Source organism: Hirsutella rhossiliensis, assembly GCF_020360975.1.
Source record: "Hirsutella rhossiliensis strain HR02 chromosome Unknown scaffold00005, whole genome shotgun sequence".
Taxonomy (NCBI): Eukaryota; Fungi; Ascomycota; class Sordariomycetes; order Hypocreales; family Ophiocordycipitaceae; genus Hirsutella; species Hirsutella rhossiliensis.
The window spans coordinates 1741526-1766502 of NW_025408671.1; the positions used below are offsets into that span (position 1 = coordinate 1741526).

Consider the following 24977-nt stretch of genomic DNA (forward strand, 5'->3'; position numbering starts at 1 on the left):
ATTGCTGTTATGGTAATTAATATTCAGTCCCGCCCAGTTTAAGAATGCGATATGCGAATTTGTAAGTAGGGTAGTTAGATCAAAGCCGAACCTCAGAGTAGGAGCGAAGGAAAGCGCAGTCATTTTCATCCAGTTTGTCGTATCAATCCGATATGTGCCGGTCAAGAGCCGTGCCGAGGCCGCAATCCGCTGCGTTGCGCGCCGAAATCATCGTATGCCGTTGCGAGATTGGTCAGGCGTCAAAGGCATGCTCAACAGAAAGAAACAGTACGCAAGAGCAAAAGCGACAAATGCCGCCGCACGAGAGAAATCAGAGGCAGGGTAGCAAAGGGCGTGAGAAAAGAAAGCCATCTTGGGTCAAATCTGCCCCTTGATGTCAACCTTCCGAAAGGCAGCTGACTTGGCACCCTCAAAGAATGCGCCGGCTTTGCCTGTCAAGAAAGCGATATACTCCTGTCGATGCTCGAGCAGGTGCTGGCCCTGGCGGTCGATGATGAATTGGGCCGTGTGCGCATCCGACTCAAACGCGAGCTCTTCGGTGAGGAATCGGAGCTTCACATCGGGCTTGTACCTAAGGGGAGTCAGCATGAGGGAGAGGACCAACATGACACGGCTTCCACCTACCCTTTGCAAATGTTGCACAGAGCCGCGAGACGCTCCCGCACGACGAACATATCCATAAGATATGCCCCCATGTTGGGTGTGTCCAGGTAGAGCTGGAAGAACTTGTGGTAATTCCCAAGAGCCAACGCAGAGCGCACCGCGACGGCATGCTTGATGGGTCGCTCTTCCTTCTCTGCAGGGGTTAAGTCCGCCAAGGTGTCGTTGAGCCCCGTGCGGTTGGCGGTATGGATGAAATACAAGATACGGTACGCCTTGAACTCGACAGGATTCCCCTTCAACCCCAGGCCATACAGGGATCGCAGCTGTGTTTGGCACTGGTTATACTCACCGATGTCGCCCTTCTCCATGGCGATCCTGGCGTGGATTTCATAAACGGAAACAGTAAAGTCATTCTTGATCCGCTGCACAGTAAGGTCCTGGCGCATCGACTTGAACTGATCACAAATGTAAGAGTAGTTTCCCTCCTTGCGCCACTTCTTCTTGAGCAGGTCCAGCGTCTGGCGAAGAATCGGCTCGGGTCGAACATTGGACGGAACGGGGGGCGCCGTGAGACGCAGGTATTTCTTCTCCAAGACTTCGCATGTGCCGACGATGGGTCCAGAGGAAGGCGGGGTTGGGCTGGGCGATCGGTAGAGGGACTTGTACTCGTTCTCGAATCGTCGCTTGCGCTTGTTGGCCTCCTTCTGCGACTTGCTGGGCTTGGTCGAGTGGTCGCCCGACGCAACCCGTTTGTCAGAGGGATAGGTGACGCGGTCCTCGAGGGACGCGCGCTGGTTAGTATTGCGCCAAGCCGACGTCTGAATAGAATCACCAGCAAGGTCGGTTGACTTTCGCTTCCTGGGATTAACGAGGGTATCGGAAGCCGACACGGAGGAAGTGCGGCCCCCAAGAAGCCCATCTCGGTCGACTTTCACGAGAGCCTGTGGCAGAGGCACAGCGTCCCAGTCAATCGTGTACAGGGAGCCGTTGTCCTTGGCGATGCCGATGGTTTCCTTCAGCTTGTTCTCCACCTCGGCACGTGAGACTGACGGATCGTCATTCTGAGGCAGGAAGGATCGTTGAACGTAGCGACGGACCGACTCCGGCCATTCCGTCTTTCCTTTGGGCGCTTCAGCAGCGGCGGGCGCTACAGCCTGGGGTTGCGGATCGGCCATGGTGGAGGCGGGCGAGGGAGCGTATCCGGCGTACGGTGGCTTTGCGTTCACATTCATGTATTGGCCGAAACCCTGCCGCACCTGAACAGGAACGAAGGCGGGATCTGCAAGCAAAGTGTGTCAGTCTGGTTCCCGGTGTGGAGGAAGGTGAGAGGTGAAAAATAACGCACTGGCAGGATACGCGTACGAGGCGGGCGTGGCCTGCTGCGAAACTCCTGGCGCTTGCTGGATCGCCGCGGGCCACCCGGGCATCATGGCGACTGGTGAGCTAGGGGGAGCAAGGTCAGTTTTACGAAAAGGGATTTGCACTATGGAGATGGTCGTCTTCGAATCGTTCGTACGCGTTTGGAGGGATCTGGTTTGTCACGGAAGTGTACGGGTTGAGCGGTGACGGCATGCAGGAAGAGAAAGTTGGGGCTGCCCGAGCAAGACATTCTTGTGGGCACCAGCTCATCTCAGTCCCGTGACTCGGGGCCGGCTGATTCTCGGCTATCAATTTAGGCACCAAAGCAGACCTTCTAGCAGGTGCGGTCGAGGTACGTACCCAACACCGAGCTCGCGGCCTCTGGACTGCATCATCGACGGCAACAGATTCACCTTGGCCCAGAGCGCACCTTTGATCGAACTCTTGTCACAGCCAAATCTATCTGCCCACGGCATTCACAAAGCCCATCACACCCCCAGCCCCCCGTAGATGCCAGCTTCAATGCAGTCCGAGGCCGCAGACTGATTCGGCCTTCTGCTGCGACATGCCGGATGTTTCTAAAACAAATCGACCTGACGACAGCGCTGCGGCCCTCTTACTTGCCCGATGAGGTGCTGTTGTTCGTCCAGGACAATGTTGGCCTCTACGAGGGGTACGTTGAACCCGAGCTCGGAGCCGCAAGACAAGCCCGATTAATGTCGCGTCCAGAAAGTTCAAGCTTCCCGATCAGCAGAATGGCCAGGTCTATCTGACTTCGCACCGAATATGCTACGTCGACAAGAACGAACCGCGCGCCAACTCGCTGGCCCTCGACCTCAAAGACATTGATCGCCATGACTTTTACGCCGGCTTCTTAAAGTCTTCGCCCAAGATCACAATCACTCCGAAGCCCTTGAAGCGTCCGTCACTTCACAGCCGAGCCATCTCCGGCGCGGCCTCGTCGTCTAGAAATGACTCCGTCTCTCCGGCTCCCAGAGACAGTGCCTACAGAACTCCATCTGAGCCGCCTCCTCTCACCACGGCGACCTGGGTTTGCACGATATGCAGCTTTTCGAACACGGTTCCCGTCAATTTTGACCCAACCGCTGCCAACGCGCATACGCCCCTCCCGCCATGCTTGGCATGCGGGATAAAGCCGACATTGTCACACGTGTTGAAGGCGGCCATCAACAACGCCAGCAACCGACCGTCGCAAGCCCCTGTCACCTCGAACAGCCCGTCGCTTGCAATTCGAGCCAAGGCCTCTGAATCCATACTGCCGGCGGCCAGACCAGAAGACCCCAACCAGGCTCCGGCCGCCCGAGATGGATCCTCGTCCCGGACTGACCCCTCGGCTGCATTTCAATGTCTGCGATGCACATTCTCCAACCATCCTTCACTTCTGTCGTGCGAAATGTGCGGCGCTCCTCTATTGTCCCAGACAAATTCGTATCTCACGCCAGGTGCAAAATCCAGCGCTGTCCGTACGCAGTCGCCCGGCCCGGTTCTGGATTTCCGGGGCAAGGCAGCCGCAGGCGGAATCGATGTCTCTGATAGCATCAAAATCTCCTTTCGTGGCGGGGGAGACAAGATATTTCACGAGAGGCTAAAGGGTGCAATGACGCAAAGAAAGTGGCTTCTTCAGAATGCTCCGCCTGCTCCCAAGGCCAGTCGAAGGGCGGACGACGGCAACCCGGACGACTTGTCCGACACCAACTCCGGGGGCAAGACCAAGACGGCTGGCATCGCGGGGCTGGAGCAGCTGGGGCTCAACATGCGCAAGAACAATGAGCTTCTGATAGGCAGTGCATTTGAGGACCTCGAGGCGTTGATGTCCTCGGCGAAGGAGGTCATTGCCCTGGCGGAGCGCTTTGCCCGCCAGAGCAATGGAGGTGCTTCGGCCGAGGAAAATGCGATACTGGCAGAGTCGGCCAGCCAGCTGGGACTAGTCACCACCAAAGACATTGTCGGCGGGGGCAGCTCGGAGTCGCTGTATCTGTCAGAGCTGTCTCGCAACATGGCCGAGTTCCTCGCCGACGATTCTCGAGGCGTGCTGAAAAAGGCGGGAGGCATCATTACCCTCGTCGACCTCTGGGCCATGTTCAATAGGGCAAGAGGTGGCGTCGAACTCGTCAGCCCCATGGACTTTGAAAAGGCTGCTCGACTGTGGGAGAGCCTCAAGCTGCCCGTGCGACTGCGGACCTTTCGCAGCGGCGTCATGGTGGTGCAGGGCCGCGACCGCACCGACGAGACGACCATCAAGGCCCTCGTCGGCTGGCTCCAGGACCTGCACGAGTTCCCGCCGGAGCGCGACGTGCCCTGGGACTGGCGCGAGTTTGGGCGCGGCGTCACGGCGCAGCAGGCCGCCGAGCGCTTCGGCTGGAGCATCGGCGTCGCCGAGGAGGAGCTGCTCATGGCCGAGGAGCACGGCGCCCTGTGTCGCGACGAGGGGCTCGAGGGCCTCAAGTTTTGGCAGAATTACATTCACACGGGGGACATTTCGCCGCCCAAGAGCGAGGCCCAGCTCCTGGAAGAGACCATTTGCAAAATGCTACAGGATGGGGACTATAAGTGGAATAGTTGACTTGGGGAAGTGGGACGATGATGCCTATTCCCATGGGCACGTTTGAATTCGTAATTGAGATGTCAAAACTCAAGCTTTTAATACCAAGGACCAATCATGTGTGTAAAGGTTCCAGCGAAGCAACATGCCTTTTCCCTTCCCACGGTATTGGCACGCTATTTCATGCTATACTCATATTAACGCCAACCTGGGGGCGCCGGCCAGAATCGTGTACAGCTCGGAAGTGCTCACACAAGGCTCAGGCCGGTCGCCACCAGCTTCAAATTTTCCTCCAACTCCGTATACTATGCATCAAAAACTCCACAGACGCTGCCTGAGAAATGACTTAGCACCAGGCCAACACACACACACCGTCAGCCGCCTTGGTCCCCGGCACACTGCGGCGGGGAGCAGGCTGCCTCGGATTGGGAGATTATACCACGACGTGAGTCGACATGTGCTCCACGGCCTCCTTGATGGTGCGAAGCATTCGTTGGTTGACGCAGAATGGGCATCGCAGCGGCCGATCGTGCGAGGACACGGGCCCGTCGGAGTGTATTGGCGTGAGCGTGAGCTCTGGCGCGAGCTCCTGTGTCGGGGTTCCGTAGCGCGGGTCGGCAGAGTCGCGTCCACCGGGGGTCGTCATGATGCCCGTAGCCTGCATACCTGCCCTCTCTTGGCGCTCCCGCTCCTCTCGCACGGCGGCGGCCTGCTCCTCTGCGGCCTGCTCTTCCTGTTGGAGCTGGCGCAGTGCATTTTGAAGGACGACCTCGGCGTCATCGTCAGCGTACATGGGCTGCTCGGGCGGGGGCGGAGGAGTCGGCGGATCAGGGGGCGGTATGTGTGACATGGGCGGGCAGTGGGCGGCGGTGATGCGGCGAATGACCTCGTCTCGCACGAGGGCGCATGTGTTGAGGCTGGCCTCGACGCCGACGACGCGCAGCACCTGCTCCCGGATGGCAGCTGGGCTCGTGTCGGAGGCGATGGCCATGACGCGCGGGACGCAGTCGGCCAGGTACTCGATGTCCTCGGCGGGATTTATGGCGCCGTCTCCGTGTCTCCGCTGCCGGCGAACAAGCAGACCATATCTCTTCTTAAACCGGTGGATCCATCCAGGGGAGAACTCGGGGGGGGTTTCGTCCTTGTAGCGGGGCAGCTGGTTGAAGATTGACTTCGCCTTTTCGCCCAGCTCCTCGTTGGTGGGCTGGCGACCCGAGGCCTGGACCTGCTGGAACCAGAGAAGGACGAGCTTCTCGACGTCAGGCCAGTTGCCGAAGCGCAGGCGCGAGCCCGAGAGCTGGGGGTTGTCACCGTCGAGGCGCGAGTACTTGGGGGAGAGGGAGTGGGAGACGGTGGACTGGCTAATCTGCTGGCCGTACTGCGAGTAGAACCACTCGATGCATGCCTTGTGCGAGGGCCTGACGGCCTGGCTATTGGCCCAGCGGCGCAGGGCACGGCGTTGATCGAGCGTCAGAGAGTGGCGCTCCTTGGACGAGGCCGGCAGGGCGACGTGTTGCGCATCCTGGGCAAGGTCCGAGGCCGCGACGGCGACGAGCGCTGGGTCGGTCAGGACTTCGGCCATGTCCCGCCCCTTTTTGGCTGATATCCGGGTGCCCCAGCAAAATGCAATCGTTGTATCCGAAGCGGCTAGGTGGGATGGTTTCGATTAGGGAGGACGATGCTTTACCAAAAGAGAGAGTGGCGGGGGCAAGGGCGGCGCAAAAAGGTTTTCCGCCCTGGCGCGCGGGAGGGGCGGCACGTGACGCGGCCTGTCTGCCCAAGAGCATAACCAGTGGTTGCAACTAAAAAGGACATTCGTTTATCACGGCGCGAGAGGGGGGAGCTCTCGGACGAATGAGGGTTGAGCACCGGCACCTACCTATGTACCTACCTTAGGTACTTGGTCACTCAACCACTCTCTCGCATGCACAGCGGATGGCCATCGACCGAGGTGTAAACAGCTGATGCGACACGAGTCTCCCTTGAGCGACGGTGCATATTCAAGAGGTTTGTGCAGTTTAAACAAGAGGGGCCCTGACCTTGGCGTCGTGGGATAGGCATTGGACAGGGCAGCAGCGTACAGGCCGTATCTCGCTTGGCAAACTTGGTAGGGAGCTTGTCCCCTGGCGAAATGGTCACAAAGCATCGGCGAGAATTGGCCAAGAGAGCTCCATCCCCTTCATTCACGTGGCAGCTCTCGCAGCGACAACGGCGCCCGCAACATCATGGCCCAACCCGAGTTTCGTAGCGCAGTCGCCCGACCGTATGCATCTCTAACCGTGCGTTGTACAGTAGCCCCTTTCCATCGCCCAAGCAGCACGTCTACTTCTTCTCTTGCTCCTCCATGAATTTCCTGCCGCTTTGTTAGCTCATGCGTCTCGCTGTCGACAACGCCACGCACTTGATGAAGTCGGCCTCGTCGGAGCTCGAGGCATTGATCGGAGGGGTGGCCTTGGCAGCGCTGTTCTTGGGACCAGACATGGCGTAATAGACGCCCCCGAAGAGGGTACCCAGCCAGCCCATGGCAATCTGTCGGCCGGGTTAGCTGCCATGGATCCGCCAGAGCTCGGGCGACGCACGTGGTGGCTGCCGACTTGCCGGCCAGCAATAGTGTAGTAGGAGACGCCAGCCATCTTGAGTGATCGGTCGGAGAGTCGGGAGCTGACGGTGAGGGATCGGTCGAGGTCAATGGGGGTCGATGCAGTTGTCTCGTTGCCAAATTCCGACATGGATGGAGTAGCACGAAGCGCAGCCGGGCCGCGCGGGTATACTTCGGCAAAGACGCCGGTCGGCGGAGCACTACAGGGTGGCCAGGCGCTGATGGTACTGAGTACGGGACTTGAGGCAACGGCTCCGACTTTCCCGCACGGCCTCCTCGGCGGCCATATCTTGCTTCCTCGACATACCGTCGCCGCGTTGCTGTCCACCAACCGCTTCTTGATTCTTTACCGCTGACCGCTGCTGCTTAGCGATGCCTTGGTGGAGTTGGTCTAAGGAGTCCAAGCCCGAGCAGGACCCAAAGCAGAGCGCCTCGCCAAACTCGTCCGCGTTCGATCCCGACAAGCTCCCGGACCGCCACAAGCTTCCCAAGGGGCTGCAGACCATTGTGGACAAGGCAGACGCCGACAGCCGCTTCTTTGACGATTTGCGCGAAGGATAGTAAGTCGACGCGCTCGACAGGCGCACTTGCAAGGTGCTGACTGTGCACGGCCAGTGCCCCCCCCTCGACCGATAGCAACCTCCGCTATGCCGCCTACGCCACGAGACTGAGGACGATTCTCGTCTCGGCGCACCGATACGTCGCCTACACATCCGACATTGGCGAGTCGTTTCGGCCGGTTGCGCATCCAAACCTCGTTCGCGCCGGGTACGGCATCTCGTGGCTCTACATCCTCGGCGATGTCTCGTACGAGGGCTACAAGTCGTACTGGCACAACCAGCGAATACTAAACCCCCAGCTGCAACTCAATCCTCGCCAGGAGAAAGTTACGGGTCTCCCGGCCGACGGGATCAAGGATGCCAAGCCCGGTACGGTGCCTCCGCTCGAGGATTGGCGGACCGTTATGGTCCAGAGGGGCATCTTCCAGAGCGTCGCCAGCATGGGGTTGCCCGCCTTTACAATCCACAGCGTAGTCCGCTACTCGGGGGTGGCGATGAAGAACGTTAAGAACGCAAAAATCCGGACATGGGGCCCGATCGGGCTGGGTCTGGCGGTGGTGCCCTTTTTGCCCACCGTGTTTGACAAGCCAGTCGAGCACGCCGTCGAGTGGATGTTTCACAAGGGATTCGAGACTCTTGGCGGGAAGCAGTACGTTGGCGATGCGCCGTCGACTGGAAGGGAGCGCCTGCTTAACGAGCGGCCAAAGAGGAAAGAAGAGTAGCGGCGGTGTGTTGGGTGGCAGATAGATGTTGCTGCGTATGTGAATGACCGGCGTCTTGGCTGCTCCTTTGACATTTTTACGCCGACGAGGCTCTCTACTTTGTACCACATCATGGGTAAGAACAACGCAACTCGGCGATGGTATAATTATATATAGGTTTCTAGAATCGTTGACGGTCTGCGGTGCTGCAGCTTGTCGTGAGGGCGCCGAGTACGGGTTACTAGGCCTGTCAGTAATAGGTTTCCGGAGTACGCTTCCACCTTGTTTCAAAACCGAAACTGCTTGCATTTCTCCATGGAGCCGACTGTTCCCCTTGCAAGACAGCGGCAGGCTTACTGTTGCTCGGACCAAGCGGTCGTGAGGCCATTTGGGTGGCGCCGAAGCGTGCCGCCAAGCAGTGGTGAGGTGCGCACGTAAGCATCGCGGCTGGTTCCAGACGCTTCCTCGCACTGGCTAGACCAGCCATCTCGCGGCTCTGACGACGCCCACGCTCTCTGCCTGCGATTGCGCCATCTCACTGCTCAAGATAAATACCTCGCCCCTAGGCTCTGGCCGTCGCCATGTCCTCTTCCTCGTCATGGAATCCTGACGCCCAAGAAACAAGCTACGTCGAAATGCGCGACAAAACAGACGCGTCGCTCGTGGGCAAGCATTGCCAGTACGAGTACTGCAACCAGCTCGACTTCCTCCCCTTTCTGTGCCAATCCTGCACAAGGACGTATTGCCTCGACCACAGGTCCGAGTCGGCGCACAAGTGCGCAAACCCCGGGGCCTGGGCGGAGCGCAAGAGGCTGGCCCAGCTGTCGCGGCCGTCCATCGGGCAAGACAAGGTGCTGCGCGATAGGGTCTCGCAGAAGCCATGCGCGACGCCCGAGTGCAAGACGGTCGTGGGCACGTCGCTCACCCCCGGGGTCCACTGCCAGACGTGCAACCGGGACTACTGCCTCAAGCACCGCTTGCAGGAGGACCACGACTGCAAGAACCTGGTGCCCGTCGGAGCGCGGCCGGCGCAAATCGACGTCGCCCAAAAGACCAGGTCCGCCCTCGACAAATTGCGCGCATGGGGGTCCTCGAAGCGGGAGCAGGCCGAGAGGGTCCTGCCAAAGCCCAAGCCAAGCTCCACAGCCGCGCGGTTGGCCGCTGTCGCCAAGCTCAAGAAGAGCGCCAAGGGCCGCAAGGATGTGCCCGAGGATAAGCGCATCTACCTCTACGTCGAGGCAGAGGCGGAGACGGCAAAGGCCAAGTTGCCAAAGGGCGAGTTCTTCTACTCCAAGGACTGGGTGGTGGGGAGATTGCTCGACGAGGCCGCGCAAGGCCTGCAGGTCCAGAACATGAACAACCAGAGCTCGGACGAGAGGGACAAGCTGCGCGTCTTTCACGTCGAGGGGGGGCGCTTGCTCGAGTTTGGTGAGAAGATTGGGAATGCCTTGAAGAGCGGCAACACGGTTATTCTGTTGAGAGGAGTCGGACCGCCTCCGTCGCTGATGGACATGTAAGCCGTCTATGGAGCAACATCAAGGCATGCGTGATGAGGCATCGGCGCAGCCTTACGGGGCGTTTTCGAGAAAGAGGTGGCGATACCCAGGATTAACTGCCTGCACGGATCCGGCATTTAGCGAATAACTCTTGGACATGGTGGAATGATGTTCTTGGAAGGTCGTGCTGAATATGTCTCGCTCAGTGACGCTGGCACTGATGCAAGCTACTTTGGGGTTTGTGGTCTTCCCACGCACAATGATGGAAGCAATAGTTGAACAAGTATGAAAGGTTCGTCGAATAGCTCATGAGAGTTTTTAGAGAATATTTCCTGCTTCGTTAACTTGGAAGAAATGGAATTGCGTCACGCGCAGTCGACACAGCTGATTAAAGTCACGTGCTTTCGTGTCAGTAGCCGCAGCTATGACGATGGCAGCAGCGGTCCATCGCGATGCAAGCTCTCGCATCGTCGGCTTGCAGAACCGCAGCGACATGCCTCCCCATGTGCCGCGGAAGCGCCTGCATCAGTCGCCCGCACCCGTTAACGAGAGCAAAGGCAAGGCACGTGCGGCAAGTTCAGCGCCCTCTTCCAGTAAACGGAAATCCACGCTGTACGACGATCTCGACGCCGCTGCAACCCCTCTGTCCGCCTCAATTGCGCCAGGCTTTGACCTAGACGACAGCGAGAGCTCTCTGACTTCGCTGTCGGACGAGGACTTGGAGGATGTGCCGCCTGCGAAACGGCAAAAAGCCCATGAGTCCGGGGAGGATGATGACGACATCGAATTCGAAGATGTCGCCGCACCAAGCCAACCCGCAGCAGATGCGCCAGCTGTCTCAGGAGACCTCGAATTGACCCTGGTAAAGGACACCCGGGTTTCGCTGACCAACTCCCTTGGCGACAAAAAGGGTCCGTCCAAGAGGGCGAGAAAGATACGAAATGCAACACACTGCCTTCACGTCATGCTGCTTCTGTGGCATAACGCGATACGAAACTCGTGGCTCTGCGACCCTGAAGTTCAAGCCATCATGGTGTCGCATCTTCCTCCCAGGCTCTGGGACGAGGTGGACCGCTGGAGACGCAGCTCTGGTCTGTCGCAGGCGCAAGCGCCTCAGAAGCCCCAAGCCAGGAACCAAGGCAGGGGCAGAGGCAAAGATAGGGGCCGCGGCCAGAAGACGGACCAAGACGGCGAGTCGTCGAAAGGTGCATCGCGCGACTGGGGAACGGCGGCAAAGAGGCTCGAGGAGGGCGCCGTCGACATGAGCCATGGAGACCCGCTCTTTCGCCTGATGCAGTCTCTGGCGTCCTGGTGGAAGCAGCGTTTTCGCGTGACGGTCCCTAGTTTGAGAAAATGCGGCTACATGGCCCTGGAGCGGCTCGACAGGCTCACAAAGGCATACACGGCCGAGCCTGGGAACTCTGCGAGGTTTGGTGAGAGGATATCGAACTTGCAGGCTTTCCGCCAATGCGCTCAGACCTGTCAGGGGAGTCGTGACATCGGGGCGCAGCTGTTTACGTCTTTGCTCCGGGGGTTAGGCCTCGAGGCCCGCATGGTGGCAAATCTACCGTGTCTGGGGTTTGGATGGAACAAACTGGAGGATGCAGAGCCTGAGAAGGAGGACGGCCAAGGTAACGTCGTGGTCAAGGACAAGCAGCCGGCGAAGACGTCGACTTCCAAGCAAAAATTGAAGACGCCGGCCTCGGGCAAATCGAACGGCACTGCCCTGGAAACGTCACGCAAGACCCGATCTTCGGACCGGAAGAAACCCGTTGGGGATGCCGTGGACGAGCTGCGCTTGGAGCACACGGATACCGATGACGAGTCCGTTGTCGAGGTGCAAATGACGCCTAAAAAGACGGCGCAGCAAGCAGGGAAGATCGACAAGGACCTCGAGTATCCTCACTACTGGACCGAGGTCCTTTCACCCGTCACCAGCAAGTATCTGCCCGTCGACTCAATCGTCAAAGGCACCATTGCAACGAATCGAGATCTCGTCGAATCCTTTGAGCCCCGAGGCGCCAGGGCAGACAAGGCTAGACAAGTCATGGCCTACATTGTCGGACATTCGCAGGATGGGACGGCCAAAGACGTCACCGTGCGCTACTTGAAGCGACAGGTTGTGCCCGGGCGAAGCAAAGGCGTACGGATGCCGCCGGAAAAGATTCCAGTTTACGACCGTCACGGGAAAGTGAAGCGTCACGAGCAGTTTGACTGGTTCAAGTCGGCCATGTCTGGGTACAAGCGAGGCGGAAGGAGTCAACCCGTGACGGAAGTGGACCACGAGGAGGAGGCGACGGATCTCAAGCCGGCCAAGGCGGAGAAGAAGGAGGTCAAGGAGGGCGAGGAAACGCTGCAATACTACAAGCAGTCCAAGGAGTTTGTTCTCGAACGCCATTTGAAGCGCGAGGAAGCGCTCAAGACCGATGCGGCCCCCGTCAAGGTTTTCAAGAACAAGGCAAAGGGAGGCAAGGTGGAGGAAGAAGACGTCTATCTCCGCACCGACGTCGTCAACGTCAAGAGCGCGGAGACGTGGCACAAGCAAGGCAGAGCACCGATGGCCGACGAGCAGCCCCTGAAGCGGGTTCCCTACCGCGCGGCGACGCTGAATAGGCGAAGAGAGATTCTAGAGACGGAGGCGGCGACGGGAGAAAAGGTGCTGCAGGGGCTCTTTAGCCTGGAGCAAACAGACTGGATCATCCCGCCGCCGATTGAGAACGGCGTCATCCCCAAGAATGACTACGGGTACGTGCCCACGGCAAGCAAGATGGATACAAGGGTGCTAACTGCCGGTGCGAACAGGAACATTGATTTGTTTGCGGAGCACATGTGCCCTCAAGGGGCGGTGCATGTACCATACAGGGGCGCGGTGCGGGTCTGCAAGCGACTGCAGATCGACTACGCCGAGGCCGTGGTGGGCTTTGAGTTTGGGCACCGGATGGCGGTGCCCGTGATCCAAGGCGTCGTGGTGGCCGAGGAGCACCACGAGCAATTGATGGCGGAGCTCGAAAAGAACGAGGCAGAGAGGCTGAGGAAAGAGGACGAGAAGCGTCGCAAGGCGGTCCTCGGCACGTGGCGCAGGTTTATCATGGGGCTGCGGATCGTGGAGAGGATGCGTCAGGACTACGGCGAGGTGGACGACAGCGTCGCCGTGTTTGGGCCGAAACAGGGTGCCGTCGATGGGAATGCGCCAGCGGCGGCTGAGCATGGCGAGGACATGGCTGGCGGGTTTCTGCCCGAGGGGTACGAGGAAGAGGACGATGAGGGGCAGGCGCATCAAATGTCGAGCTTCTTCCCTGTCGGCGATGAGGACGACGAGGCCGAGGGAGGCGGCCTCATCGTGGAGGACGACGGACAAATGGCAGCCGATGGGGCGCCCGGCCGGGGTGGCGGATGAGAAGGACGACGGGAGTGGGATGAGGAGAGGAGCGGCAAGGGGCGAGTCGGCCGTTAGAAAGTCGACGCGGGCACGGCGCAATGTAGCGATGTCGGACGACGGCGGCGGTGACGGTGAAGGATGGGACGACGACGACGACGGATGAGGGCGGCGTTTGAAGACGAACCTTGTTGTTCTCCGAAGCGTAGTCTGAGGTGACGAGGCGTGGTTTTGCCGCGTTTGAATCACGGCCCTTGGCGGCGTGGATCAGGTTATTATTGTTCTTTTCAGGTCGCGGTACTTGACCTGAAAAGCTACAGGCCATGGGCTCAATATGATCTGGTGGTTTTCTACTCCGTACAAGTAGCGGATTACTCATCGCCTCAGCAATCCTGTAGCACTCGGCTCGGTACTGGTGGCGTCGACGATGACTGCTCGCAACCCAACCGGAAAGCACTGGCCGGACCTGTGCTCGGCGCTGCTCCCCCAGGCAACCTACAACGTTGAACGTACTGCGACCCCTTGTCACGTCGCCGGCAGCTGTCTGTTGGTTGGCACTGTCGCCTGTCAACCTCGCCTCGGACTCGGTGGGGGCGGGCCATTGTTCGTCTGGCCTCCCGCGCTCTCTCTCTCTCGCTCTGCCCTCGTCTTCGTCACAGACGCCTCATCGACAGCCACGGCAGACTCCACCAGGCGGCGCGCCGGCGTCTTGATCGTCCCAGTCGGGCACCAGGCTGAACCTTGATCGACCTGACCCAGCAACGAGTCGCCTCTCGCCGCCAGACATCGACAGGCCGCGCTCGCGTCCGCTTCGTCTCCTCCTCGTCTCCTCATCGCCTCTCGGCAGCGCGGCACACGGCTCTTCTAGCACTCTATTTCTCCCGCCTCGTCGGTTCACGTACACACAGGTCGCCTCTTCTCCTTGTCAGTCCTGCCTCCCCCGCCTTCTCCACCTCGTAACGCACACTGACCAGCATTAACTTTCTGTCTCTCAGAAGCATCGCCATCGCTTAAGCTTCGCTCTCACGCACGGCTCGTCGCCGCAATCCTCCACCTCGCAGTCTAGGTAAGTTTGCTTTCTTTGGCACCTGGGCCGGCCATGCCCGATCCCTTATACCGTCCCAGCCCCTTCTGCCGGCCTTTGGCTGCTGCTTAAGCTTCGCTTTGGTGCGAGGTGGTCTGCCGCATGCCGCCTGCGCTCTCACCAGGCCCAAGAGGCTTGGGTGTACGGCCTGAACTTCAACCCCCCATTTCTTCCACGCAACTTGTCTGCGTCTGCAAATTTGCCTATTCCCAGCTGCCCTGTTGCTCACCCGGCCTCTGGCTGGTTGGCTACGATATGCGCAAGGAGCAACCGTACTATGTCCTGGCGACGGCTTAAAACCACCCTCGGCTCTTGTTTTCATGCAAAAAAGGCTGACGGCCGTCATCCCCAGGCCCGCCGCAAGGTCAACGTCCCCAAGCGCTCCTCTGCACATGGACGCTGGAAGGCAACCCGGTGCGTAGGTCGCCGACTCCGGCACAAGATCATGGGCGGCGGCGACATGCTGCCGGACGCAGGGCTTGCCGACGCCTGCTCCCGCCATGTCACGGCCATCTTCCCAAGCATCTGCCCTCAGTTTCTCGACAGGCTGGCAAGCAATCTCGGCTTTGACGCAAACGCCGTCATCAACCACATCGTCGATCAACAAGACGAGGACAAGCCGTATCCGAGAAAGCAGGCCCCAAATGCACTCAAGCGCAAACGTGAGAGCCTTGATGACGAGGCCCAAGAGGTCGCCCGCGTGAAGCGCATCTACGACGTTGCGGGCCGTCAACCCCGCGTTCTGACGCACCGTCTCGCCCATCAGATGTGAGTCCAGCTCTACGCCTGTCCCGAGTCACCAACCGCTTACCAATGTTATAGTCGAGACTTGATTTACATGGACTTCCCCCAAATCCCCCTCCACTCCATCCAGGCAGCACTGGACGCTGCTCGCAACTTTCTTCTGCCAGCCTATGTTGCCCTCTTTGAATCGACCTTCGATCGTGGGGCGCATGGTCCGTGGGACCCATCAGCTGAAGCGCCCTACGCTCGAGGGCCCTATGCTCCGGAAAACCTGAACAAAACCATCCAGGATTGTCTCGATCCGGATGAGCGGGACACGCTTCTGGAACTGCAAGCCGCCAGGCGCACCGTTGCGTCGCGTGAGCGCGAGCGTCGGGCCGAACTGGAAAAGCACCAGGCAGAGAAGGCAAACTTTGACGAGGCACTGGCCGACGGCTTCATCAAGGAGTGCGAGTGCTGCTTTGTCGACTTTGCCCTCAATCGCCTCACGCAGTGCAGTGCAGACACCGCCCATGCAAGTTGACGCGGATCCTGTGGCGCGCTTGCAATCAGCTAACACCGAACGCAGTGGTTCTGTTTTCAATGCTGCCGCCGCCAGGCCGAGACACTGGTCGGGCTCTCCAAATACGAGCTGACATGCATGTCCATGGATGGCTGCCAGGCTTCATTTTCCCATGTCGAACGCCAGCGCTTTCTCGATGAGAAGCTTGCCTCGGCGCTCGACAGGGCTGAGCAGGACGCCGTGTTGCGTCTTGCCAACCTAGAGAACCTGGTGTCCTGCCCCTTTTGCCCCTTTGCTGCAGAGTGCAGCCCGACAGAGGTGGACAAGGAATTTCGCTGCCAGAACCCCGAGTGTCAAGTCGTCAGCTGCCGACTATGCAACAAGGAGACGCACGTGCCCAAGACTTGCGAAGAAGCGGCCAAGGAGCACGGCTATTCGGCGAGACGAACCATTGAGGAGGCCATGTCGGCCGCCTTGATCCGACGATGCAACAAGTGTGAGTTTGGCCACCGTCTTCTGCTCCCAGCGCCCCATCCTGCCTGCTTGGCCTTGTACTTACACAAACCTCGTCGCAGGCAACACCCCGTTTATCAAGGAAGATGGCTGCAATAAAATGATGTGCACCCGTCCGGCCTGCAGAAACGTTCAATGTTACGTCTGCTCCAAATCTTGTGACTACTCCCACTTCAACGACCCCAACAGAGGCGGCAAGGATGGCAACTGCCCTTTGTTTGACAGCGTCGAGACTCGCCATGCCAAAGAGATCAAAAAGGCCGAGGAGGAGACGCGCAAAATGGTCGTGGATGCCAACCCCGATGTGGACCCGGAGCATCTCAAGTTCCACATGTCGGATCACGTATCACAGGACGAAAAGCGACGAGAGCGGGCTCACAGGCGTGCACCCGAGGCCATACACAATCTACGACAGCAGCATGCCCAAGTGCCCGAGCCCGGAGCGCACGACGCGGCCGCTGCGGCCAGAGCGGCCCATGCGGCCAGAGCGGCCCATGCGGCCAGAGCGGCCCAGATGTACGCCATGGCCAGAGCGCCTCGTGTGCCGCGCATGGCAAACAATGCACCGGACAACGCTGGTCAAGGCCAGGTGCCAGTCCAGGGACAGGTTCGGGACATGATAGCGGGGCTGATCCATGGTGCTCATCAACCGCAGCGGCGGCGGCCCCGACCCATGCCTCGAGACAACCGACATCGCATTGCTGCCCAGCAGGCAATGCAGGCGCATCAAGCGGCCATGGCCGCCGGCAGGATAGAAGGGCAACTCCAGAGCGTCGACGTGTCCCCCGCGCCTCCCTTTGGCCTTGGATTCATGGGCGCGAACGTCGGAGTCAACCAGCCAAGATACGACGAATTTTTTCGAGTCGTCCGGGACCCCACAGTCGCCCGCCCTGCGCACGGCGTTTATCCCCGACCACGAGAGTGGCAAGGAGTAGCGGGGCCGGCGCATGATGCCCTGTCTGGAGAACTAGGACGTGGGCGAGGGCAGCCAGACAAAGGCCAAGGGTCGAACGCGGCAACAGGGGGGCGTGCGGGTTTTGCCGCACCGCCCTCGGGCTTGGAGCCTCCGGCGGCGAATGGCAATGACTCGGGCAGGTACATGGCGGTGCCTGGACAGCCGATTCCGCCGGGGCTGGGACGCGGTATAGACCAAGCTTGGTTCCCTGTTCAGGAATCCCCTCAGCTTCCGCCGAGAGTGCCACCCTACGGCTGGGTGGTCAATCAGGAATTGGGCAATGCGCCACAAGACGTTGCCCCTGACGCTCTCTTCTTTGACGACGGAGGTGCTTGGGCGGAGAACCCGAGACTATGAAGAAGAGACGATAGGGCCACTGCAGATCCTGCCTCTCGGTGACGTGAGGGAGAAGGACAGGCTCGATCAGTCCCGCACACAGACCAGGGGCGGTACCCCGCGACAGTATACACGCGCAGAAGGGCGCTGATGTGGTACTGTCTGTTCTTTTCCTCTACACAGCGTTTTATGATTTAACGACAAGCATGTAGGATACTAGCGACGGCGTTTGATGCGACTTTGGTCGGTCGGACACGGGTTTTCATCCGAGCGACCATTTCCATGGGCTATTATGGCTAGCCATTGACGTTTTACATATGCGGACACCATAAAGTCGTCGATTCATTCGACATGGGGTGCCAAGGGGGCTTAGGGTAGGCTGAAGCTAGGAAGGGCGAGCTAGAGAGAGGGGCGTCCATGTATAATCCAAGAGCTACCTGTTCTTGCCAAACTTTTCGTGCCATTTTCCTCTGCTGCCAGTGTCTTTAAGGGGAGCTCTATTAGTGGCTGCTTCGTTGACGGCATCAAGCTCCACCGTCTCGTGGATGGTAGCAATGGCCAAGAGGCCCTGGGTGGGGGAGGAAGAGGAGAGGTGCGGAGAGAGGAGGATGAGGGCGTTGGAGGTGTTCTTTTGACGGAGGACGTAGGAGTTTCCCGGTGTGCGGAGGACCGCCGAGGTATCTGACGACGAGTCGAGAGTGAGGCTGGCGATGGGTCAGCAGTGGTGGTCGAGGGTGAGAGGTTGAGACGAACACTGGAGCCGAGTCGGAATCGATCAAGGACTCTAGCTCGGGGGGCAGCTCGAGGAGGCGATAGCCAGCATCGTGGGACTGATGGAGCAGGGAGATGCCCTGGCCTTGGGTGGACATGATGGAGCTGGACTCGAGGTGTGTGACTGCGGTTCACTGATGAGCGCTGTCTTGTAGGCAGGCTCATGTCGGGAGGAGGGAGAGACGTCAAGTTTGACGCTACCCTATAGCAGAGCTCAGGCTCCAGGTTGGTCGGGGTATCCGTACTCCGTACAGCGAGACAAGGAGGTACGTACCCACCCGGGCAACCGGGCAATAACGAATTGCGGGGCAACTGTTTAGAGTGGAGAAAAGTGGTGTGTTTTTTTTTTTAGCTCAGCCAAGCTCGAGCTTCTTTGCTTGTCGATGCGAGCGACGCGTTGGCGGTCGCGTCGTGCATAATAAGCGGCCCGTCAGGTTCCGAGACTGACCGCTCAGCAGGGGATCATCACCACCAAGCATGTGAAGCTTCCCGTCCTCTCTCACCCACTATCGTGCTCTCACCCCCCTGCAAGATCGCACGCGCACAACACACACATACGCGCACCCCTCATTCTCTGTAGATATTGTCCCCTCCCTTCCGCTCTTTTTTTTTCTTGCGTCCGTGCTTGCCTACGACGGGCCAACCATACAGCGCCAGCCTCACGGTCTCACATGTTTCTCATCGTCAACAAGGCCGCAATCGTCGCCTGCGTCTGAAAGCGGCCCACCCGCCCGGCCCATGCACCGCCGACTGCCAAAACCCCCACCGCGGCAGACATTCCCCGACCGGCTATGAGAGCGGCCCGTTGACGAGACCATGGTTCGCGTCACCGACGACCTGGCGCTCTCGCCCGAGAGCGTCACCCTCTACCATGCCTCGGACTCGCTGCTTGGCCAGCTGCCCGTCCTCGTCTTCCACGGCCCCTCGACCACGGCAAACTACACGCTCAACAGCTCGCGCGTCCAGATCCACGTCTTCTCCCCCGTTGGCTTCCAGTCCTTTCCGCGCATCACAATCTCCCCCAGCTCCGCCTTCTACGGCGTCGTCAACCACCTGCCCCGCGAGTTCCAGGGCGACGAGGTCTATCGCGCCCTGGCCTTTGGCCTGTTCAAGTACTTTAGCGAGCTCCCCGATGCGGTCAAGGCCCATCTCAGGACCTGGTGCCCGGCACGGGGCAAGAGGCCCAGCAGCGCCCCGGAGCTCTTTGGCGAGCAGCATGCCGCCGACTTGGTCAAGTCCATGGTCAGGAGCGAGAGCACAGCCACTGTCATTGCCGCCCTGCACGAGGCCCTGCAGACGCAACACCTGAGCAACGTCGATCTCGATCTTGTCCTGCCCCCCGGCGCCATCGTCGCTCTCCAGCCGGCAGACCTCGAGGACGTGCCGGATGATGAGGACGACATACTGGATCCGACTCTGCGCCAGTATGGCGGCTACACGCCGCTTGTCCGGCTCTTTGGCGAGCCCGTCTTCCTGCCCACGAGCAAGCTGAGACGTGCCCCGTCCAAGCCGACGGCCCTCAACCGGAGCAAGTCATTCTCCAGAGACCAAAAAGTGGAGCTACGGATGAAGCTGGCTGAGCTGGTCGACACGGAAGAACGTTACGTGGCGAAGCTGAGCGAGCTCGTTCACCATGTCGCCGGCGATTTCAGAGAGTCTGCAAAGAAGCGCCTGTCAGGCAGCCTGAGTCCGTCCGAGGAAGAGCTCGAGAGGCTCTTTCCCCCATCCGCCGACGAGATTCTTCGAGTCAACTCGGCCTTTCTCGACCAGCTCAAGGCCATCATGAACGAAACAGAAGATGAGGCCTTCAAGGACATGGAGTCGCTGACGTCGAACCTGGTCGTCCCAAAGGCAGGAGGGTCGATTCGGGTAAAAGACTCAAGCGGCGCCCTAGCCATGGCACGCCTGTTCCTTGACTGGTTCCCCAGGTTCACTGAATGCTACCAAGACTACATCAGGGCGAGCCAGCACTTCCCCTCGCTGCTCAACTCCTTTCTTGACCAACAGTCCAGCTTCAAGCAGCGGGTTAACCAGGCTGGCGAGCAGACCATCCGATCTATTCTCATCGAACCAGTGCAGCGGCTACCTCGCTACAGCCTCCTCATTGACCAGATAGTGAACTCTCTGCCCATGGTCCACCCGGCCTTGCAGCCGATGCTCAAGGCGAGGGACATTATCACAAACATTTGTTCAATGGACGACCCTCTGCCAGACAAGCCCCATGTCGCCGGCCGACTCCGCAACATGATTGAATCGTGGCCGGTCGACTTTGAGCCCCAAGGACGGCTCATTCTGGCCGCCGACTTCATCGAGATGACCCCTCCCTTTGTATCCTCTCCCGGCGAGCTCGATACTGCGGGTGCGTTGTTGCTCTTCTCGGACTGCATAGTCGTGTTGAAAAAGACGGGCACGTCCATGTCTGGGCGGGACTTGCTGCGCGAGATCGACAAGCCGTCTGCTGCCGAGCTCCTCATCTCGATGACCAACGCCGCTGGCGGGACCTCGTCGTACGAGTTTGCCTTTACTGGGTGGCACAGCCTCGCCGACGTGCGCTTCACCGAGTCGTCCAACGGCTCCACGGTGTGGATGACGTCGACGCAGAGCATGGAGGGCTGGGACGCAGGGGAACACAAGACGAGCAAATGGCCGACGTCCCGCTGCTTCCTGCTGCAAGAGGCCTTTGAGGGCAAGGCCGCCAAGTGGACCGAGGACGTGGTCAAGGCCCGGGTCGAGGCTCGCTTCTCGGAGCGGGAGCGCGAGGACCCTTGCTGGTCGTTACGGTCAGTTCGCATGCAGGATAGCGACCTGGGACTGCATGTGGCCGTCTTCCAAGAGGCAGCGCACGAGCTCGTCGAGGGCCGGCGCGAGCCCGCCCCCATCAGAGTGGTTGTCGACCACGAGAAGGGCACCAAGGGGGCGCCCGTGGGACACTACGGAGTCGAGATTGTGGTCAACGTGTCGAGCAAGAACATGAAGCGCGTGTCGATACTAACTGTTGGGCTGGGCGGGAAACAGTTCCAGGACGATGTTGCGTTGGAAGACTTTCTGCCAACCATGTCGCGTCGAGGTAAGATATTAGCCAAGCCATCCTTCATGTCCGGCATTGCTAACGTTGTCACAGTCATCCAACTGCTCAGTACACAATTTGGCATAGCAAATGCGAACCTGACAGCCGCCATGGTGTCTTATTACGCCAGGATCCTGCGGGGATTGAGCTTGTCCAGCCGGGCGGAGAAGTCGAAGTCGTTTCTGCCCACGTCTCCAGTGAAGCTGATTTCAAGCCTTTGGAGCAACTCCCATCACAGTCTATCGGATGCGCCTGCGGGCGGCGCCAAACACCAGCGGCAACAGTCACTCCCCCCCAGCGACAGCCATCACTCCATGCACGGTTCACTCAAGGGCAGAGACGACCGCCCTCGGACGGCCGAGGACCGACCGGAGAACCCTCTGATGCGACTGGAACAGACCTTTACGGGCTACATTGCGGCGCTGCAGTGCCGAAAGGGTGCGATTGTCGGTCGCACCGTGTTGAATCGATCGGGCGTCGACGAGCTTTCGGTCAACGACTTGTACAACAGGCTGATTGAGAGCCCGTTCGACTTTGAGGCTGCCAACGATCTCGGGACCGACGTCGTCTTTGTGGCCTTTGAGAACTTTCTGCGCATAGCCTGGACCGGACAGATGGGGCCCATCATGACGATGCAAGCCCTCGACACCCTGCAGGAAAGGGCGAACAAGAAGGTGCCAGGAAACTTTGCCGACTTTGTCAACTATCTGTTCCGGGAGATGGCGCCGCAGAATCGCCGGGCCTTCACGGCCGTCATCAAACTGCTGGCGGACCTGCTGGACGGGTGTGGCAACGACAGCGACCGCGGCGCGCTCACCCTTGCTTTTGCGGAGCTGCTCGTCACCGACGGGACGGCGCCCAACTACATCAACCTCCTCGATCGCCTGGTGGAGGACTGCGACAGGATCTTTGACGATCCTGGCGCAAACGCCGGCCTCGTGAGGGGAGCCGGTCCAGAGTCGGCCAACTCCATCGGGCGCCATGGAAGGGCCCAGACGGGGTCGATGACATCCAACGCATCGTCGCTACGTCGCAAGTTTGGCCTAGATATGCTCCTGAGACAGAATCCAAAGGAGGAGAGGCCATCTATGTGGCGTAGCCTGAGCCGGCACCGGTACCCAGCGGCGGGTGAGTCCTCTAGCCTGTCCCGAGGGGTCACCGGGCGCACACGGTCCAGCGACGACTGCAACGTGGCCAAGAGAATACACGGCCGCCCCATGTCGCGGGAGCGGCCCCCGATAGCGGGTGCCTTTGACGACGCGCCGCAGAGACCGGCCAGCTCGCACCGCCTCGACTTTCCCCTCGACACCATCGGCGAGCCGTCTGGGGAGCGCACGGGATCCAAGCCCGGACGGCGGAAGCGGCGGAGCTCCCTGTCGGATCTCAACGACTTCATGGCGGCTGCGACAATCGAGGACGAGCCCCTACAGCCTCTGCAGGCGACGAAGCAGACGTCTGGCAAGGTCAACGCGAGCACGCCCGTCACGACGCCAAGGACGACGACGCCGTCGAGACTGCCCATGAGCCCCAATGCGGCTCATTCGCTGCGGACGCCGCGGCAAAAGGAAAATTGGGCGGATCCGTTTAGCAGTAACCCCCTGATTGTAGGACCGCCCTTGGTCCGACCCGATTCGCCGTCGAAGCACGACTCCCCCGCAAAGCTCTCGTTTCCCGGCAGGCCGCAAGAGACGCTGGCGAAGCGCCGAGGGCATTCCAAGACACTCTCATCCTCCAGCATTCCGATGCTCAAGGCGATGAGACCGGCAACTGCGGGAGCCGATTGGTCGAGCCGGCCAGCCAGCCCTACGAGATCGGGCGCGCAGAAGCTGCGACTGCAATCGCCGCAGAGGATCAGAGAGCGTCTCCACACAGACAGGAAGGCGGTGCACGAGATTGACGTTTCGCTGCAATCGGAGCTATCCAGGATCGGGGCCGACCTGGCTCGCGTAAACAGCGCCGATGCGGAGGCTGGGTCTGAGCCCGTCGACGTGCGACAGCTCGCCGCGTCGGTCAAGGCGCTCGAAAGCAGCGTGCCGGCGGTGATGCGCGACCTGGTGGATCGGCAGGCGACCCTGCACAAGGAAATGGACACGATCCTCAAGACGTCCGAGGCCAAGATCCGCGCCATCGACCAGCTGCACAAGGAGGCCGTGGCGGAGAACGAGCTGCTGTACGAGAAGTTTAACAGCGAGCTCGGCAAAATTGTCAAGGCGGTGCGGGGCCGGGGCAAGGACGACAAGGAGGAGCTGGTGACGAAGCTCAAGGAGCAGGGGGAGGAGATGGCGCGGCTCAAGAAGGAGAACACGCGGCTCAAGCGGGACACTGTGAGCCTGCGGGCGGCGCTGAAGGGGATAGAGTGAACGCGTCCATCCTGCGAGGCGTGTGCTCGGACTGGTGATGTATAGGGACGTGGTAGCACTCGGAGCCAGGGCAGCGGGCTATTTTTGTCTCCTTTTTTTTGTCCTCATTTGTTTTTCACAGCTGAGCCATGCATGTACCAAGGTGCTTGCGGCCAACGGAGCGAACGGTATGGCGGCCGGTAAGGGGGGACTCGGAAGGGAAAAGGAAAGGCTGTTGCTGGGACTTGTTGTACAATCAGTTGAGACAGAACCTTTTGAATCAAGAGGTCTCTTGGATTCGAGGTTCGCACGGTACGATCAGTGATTTACGTCACGTAGTTTTACTGTCAGCGTGGGCCTTTGAATCGAGGTCTCTTGGACTCGGAGTCGACATGCCGACCAACGATTGCCATTACGTAGCTTTACTGTCAGCGTCGGTGCTCGACGGGGCCGATGCGTCGTCGCGCGAGGCTTGTTCGACCCAGCACTCGAAGAAGAGGGGCCCCGCTTGCACGGAGCGGATGGGTGTTGTGGACGCGCCGCCGAGGGCCGAGCCTTGGTGGGGGTTGGATGCCGTGGGGGGCTGGAGGTGCGGCTCCGAGGGGAGCCAGAGCTGCGGATGCTGGGGACGAGGCTCGTCAGCTTGGGCGTTTGTGGCCACGGGCTGAGAGAGCTCACTTGGATGGGGGCGAGTGCGTCGTCGCGGAGCTCGATGGCAAGGGAAAAGGTGGAGTCGTCGGGGGGAGGCGGCATGCTCTCGCCGGCATAAGCCAGCTTGCGCAGGGCACCTCTCAGAGCCTCGTGGACATCGGTCCAGTTCACAGGGTGCTGCTCTCCATCCTGGCCGCCGTGCACATCATGGCCCTCGGCGGCAGCGGCGGCGACGAGGCGAGGATCAGCGGGAAAGCCACAAAGGTCAAAGACCCAGCGCTCGACGACGGCGAGGGTGGCGGGGTCGTGGACGGCGAGGGCGACGCGGCGGGCGGCGGCGGCGCGGATCTGGAGGGCGACGGCGGCGACGGCATCGCGGACCCAGGCGCAGACGGCCGGGTGACGCGACTGGTGGACGGGGAGGTTGTAGGCACGGGCGAGGAGGAATGTGGCGGGCGGGTACAGGCGCCGGTGGAAGAGCAGGGAGTGGATGGCGATGGTGAGGAACGAGGTGAAGGAGGAAACGAGGGCCGAGGCGTGCGGGGGGGCGAGGAGGAGCGGCTGGCTGGGGGCGGACATGGCTTGGGCGCAGGGGCGCGCGGGCAGTGTGGGTTCCCCTTTGTGCTGGAGAGAGACACGATGATGCCGTGATTCGGGAGGTGATGAGATGATGAGATGATGAGATGGGCCAGGGCGATGGAGTTCAGTTGATGCGGGCGGCGGAGCCTGTCGCGCCATGTCACGTGATGACGCGAGAC

At 60.2% G+C, this 24977-nt stretch overlaps 11 protein-coding genes across 11 annotated transcripts; 6 read left to right on the plus strand and 5 right to left on the minus strand.

Moving 5' to 3' along the window:
* Positions 1 to 357: 357 nt before the first annotated feature.
* On the minus strand, positions 358 to 2033 carry HRG_05387 (SAC3/GANP family domain-containing protein; the record flags this gene model as incomplete). Its single annotated transcript, XM_044863858.1, has 4 exons — positions 358 to 571; positions 625 to 796; positions 953 to 1882; positions 1949 to 2033. 4 exons carry the CDS (start codon positions 2031 to 2033, stop codon positions 358 to 360), a joined length of 1401 nt encoding a protein of 466 aa, XP_044720390.1.
* Positions 2034 to 2534: 501 nt separating this feature from the next.
* HRG_05388 (EAP30/Vps36 family domain-containing protein) lies at positions 2535 to 4546 on the plus strand (the record flags this gene model as incomplete). The annotated part of the gene is made up of 3 exons (XM_044863859.1): positions 2535 to 2635; positions 2692 to 3174; positions 3253 to 4546. The coding sequence occupies 3 exons, from the start codon at positions 2535 to 2537 to the stop codon at positions 4544 to 4546; spliced, it is 1878 nt and encodes a 625-aa protein (XP_044720391.1).
* Positions 4547 to 4958: 412 nt separating this feature from the next.
* HRG_05389 (tc5 transposase DNA-binding domain-containing protein) lies at positions 4959 to 6107 on the minus strand (the record flags this gene model as incomplete). The annotated part of the gene is made up of 1 exon (XM_044863860.1): positions 4959 to 6107. One exon carries the CDS (start codon positions 6105 to 6107, stop codon positions 4959 to 4961), a length of 1149 nt encoding a protein of 382 aa, XP_044720392.1.
* A 740-nt stretch (positions 6108 to 6847) lies between these two features.
* Positions 6848 to 7254, minus strand: HRG_05390 (uncharacterized protein; the record flags this gene model as incomplete). The annotated part of the gene is made up of 3 exons (XM_044863861.1): positions 6848 to 6878; positions 6927 to 7054; positions 7105 to 7254. 3 exons carry the CDS (start codon positions 7252 to 7254, stop codon positions 6848 to 6850), a joined length of 309 nt encoding a protein of 102 aa, XP_044720393.1.
* Positions 7255 to 7496: 242 nt separating this feature from the next.
* HRG_05391 (mitochondrial 18 KDa protein) lies at positions 7497 to 8406 on the plus strand (the record flags this gene model as incomplete). The annotated part of the gene is made up of 2 exons (XM_044863862.1): positions 7497 to 7684; positions 7740 to 8406. The coding sequence occupies 2 exons, from the start codon at positions 7497 to 7499 to the stop codon at positions 8404 to 8406; spliced, it is 855 nt and encodes a 284-aa protein (XP_044720394.1).
* Positions 8407 to 8966: 560 nt separating this feature from the next.
* Positions 8967 to 9902, plus strand: HRG_05392 (AN1-like zinc finger domain-containing protein; the record flags this gene model as incomplete). Its single annotated transcript, XM_044863863.1, has 1 exon — positions 8967 to 9902. The coding sequence occupies one exon, from the start codon at positions 8967 to 8969 to the stop codon at positions 9900 to 9902; it is 936 nt and encodes a 311-aa protein (XP_044720395.1).
* A 403-nt stretch (positions 9903 to 10305) lies between these two features.
* On the plus strand, positions 10306 to 13278 carry HRG_05393 (rad4 transglutaminase-like domain-containing protein; the record flags this gene model as incomplete). Its single annotated transcript, XM_044863864.1, has 2 exons — positions 10306 to 12626; positions 12684 to 13278. 2 exons carry the CDS (start codon positions 10306 to 10308, stop codon positions 13276 to 13278), a joined length of 2916 nt encoding a protein of 971 aa, XP_044720396.1.
* Positions 13279 to 14786: 1508 nt separating this feature from the next.
* HRG_05394 (ring finger domain-containing protein) lies at positions 14787 to 17035 on the plus strand (the record flags this gene model as incomplete). The annotated part of the gene is made up of 5 exons (XM_044863865.1): positions 14787 to 15109; positions 15164 to 15599; positions 15654 to 16083; positions 16163 to 16923; positions 16982 to 17035. The coding sequence occupies 5 exons, from the start codon at positions 14787 to 14789 to the stop codon at positions 17033 to 17035; spliced, it is 2004 nt and encodes a 667-aa protein (XP_044720397.1).
* A 789-nt stretch (positions 17036 to 17824) lies between these two features.
* On the minus strand, positions 17825 to 18260 carry HRG_05395 (sister chromatid cohesion protein dcc1 domain-containing protein; the record flags this gene model as incomplete). Its single annotated transcript, XM_044863866.1, has 2 exons — positions 17825 to 18095; positions 18145 to 18260. 2 exons carry the CDS (start codon positions 18258 to 18260, stop codon positions 17825 to 17827), a joined length of 387 nt encoding a protein of 128 aa, XP_044720398.1.
* A 718-nt stretch (positions 18261 to 18978) lies between these two features.
* Positions 18979 to 23589, plus strand: HRG_05396 (rhoGEF domain-containing protein; the record flags this gene model as incomplete). Its single annotated transcript, XM_044863867.1, has 2 exons — positions 18979 to 21229; positions 21284 to 23589. 2 exons carry the CDS (start codon positions 18979 to 18981, stop codon positions 23587 to 23589), a joined length of 4557 nt encoding a protein of 1518 aa, XP_044720399.1.
* A 391-nt stretch (positions 23590 to 23980) lies between these two features.
* Positions 23981 to 24798, minus strand: HRG_05397 (HORMA domain-containing protein; the record flags this gene model as incomplete). Its single annotated transcript, XM_044863868.1, has 2 exons — positions 23981 to 24190; positions 24247 to 24798. 2 exons carry the CDS (start codon positions 24796 to 24798, stop codon positions 23981 to 23983), a joined length of 762 nt encoding a protein of 253 aa, XP_044720400.1.
* Between the last annotated feature and the right edge of the window lie 179 nt (positions 24799 to 24977).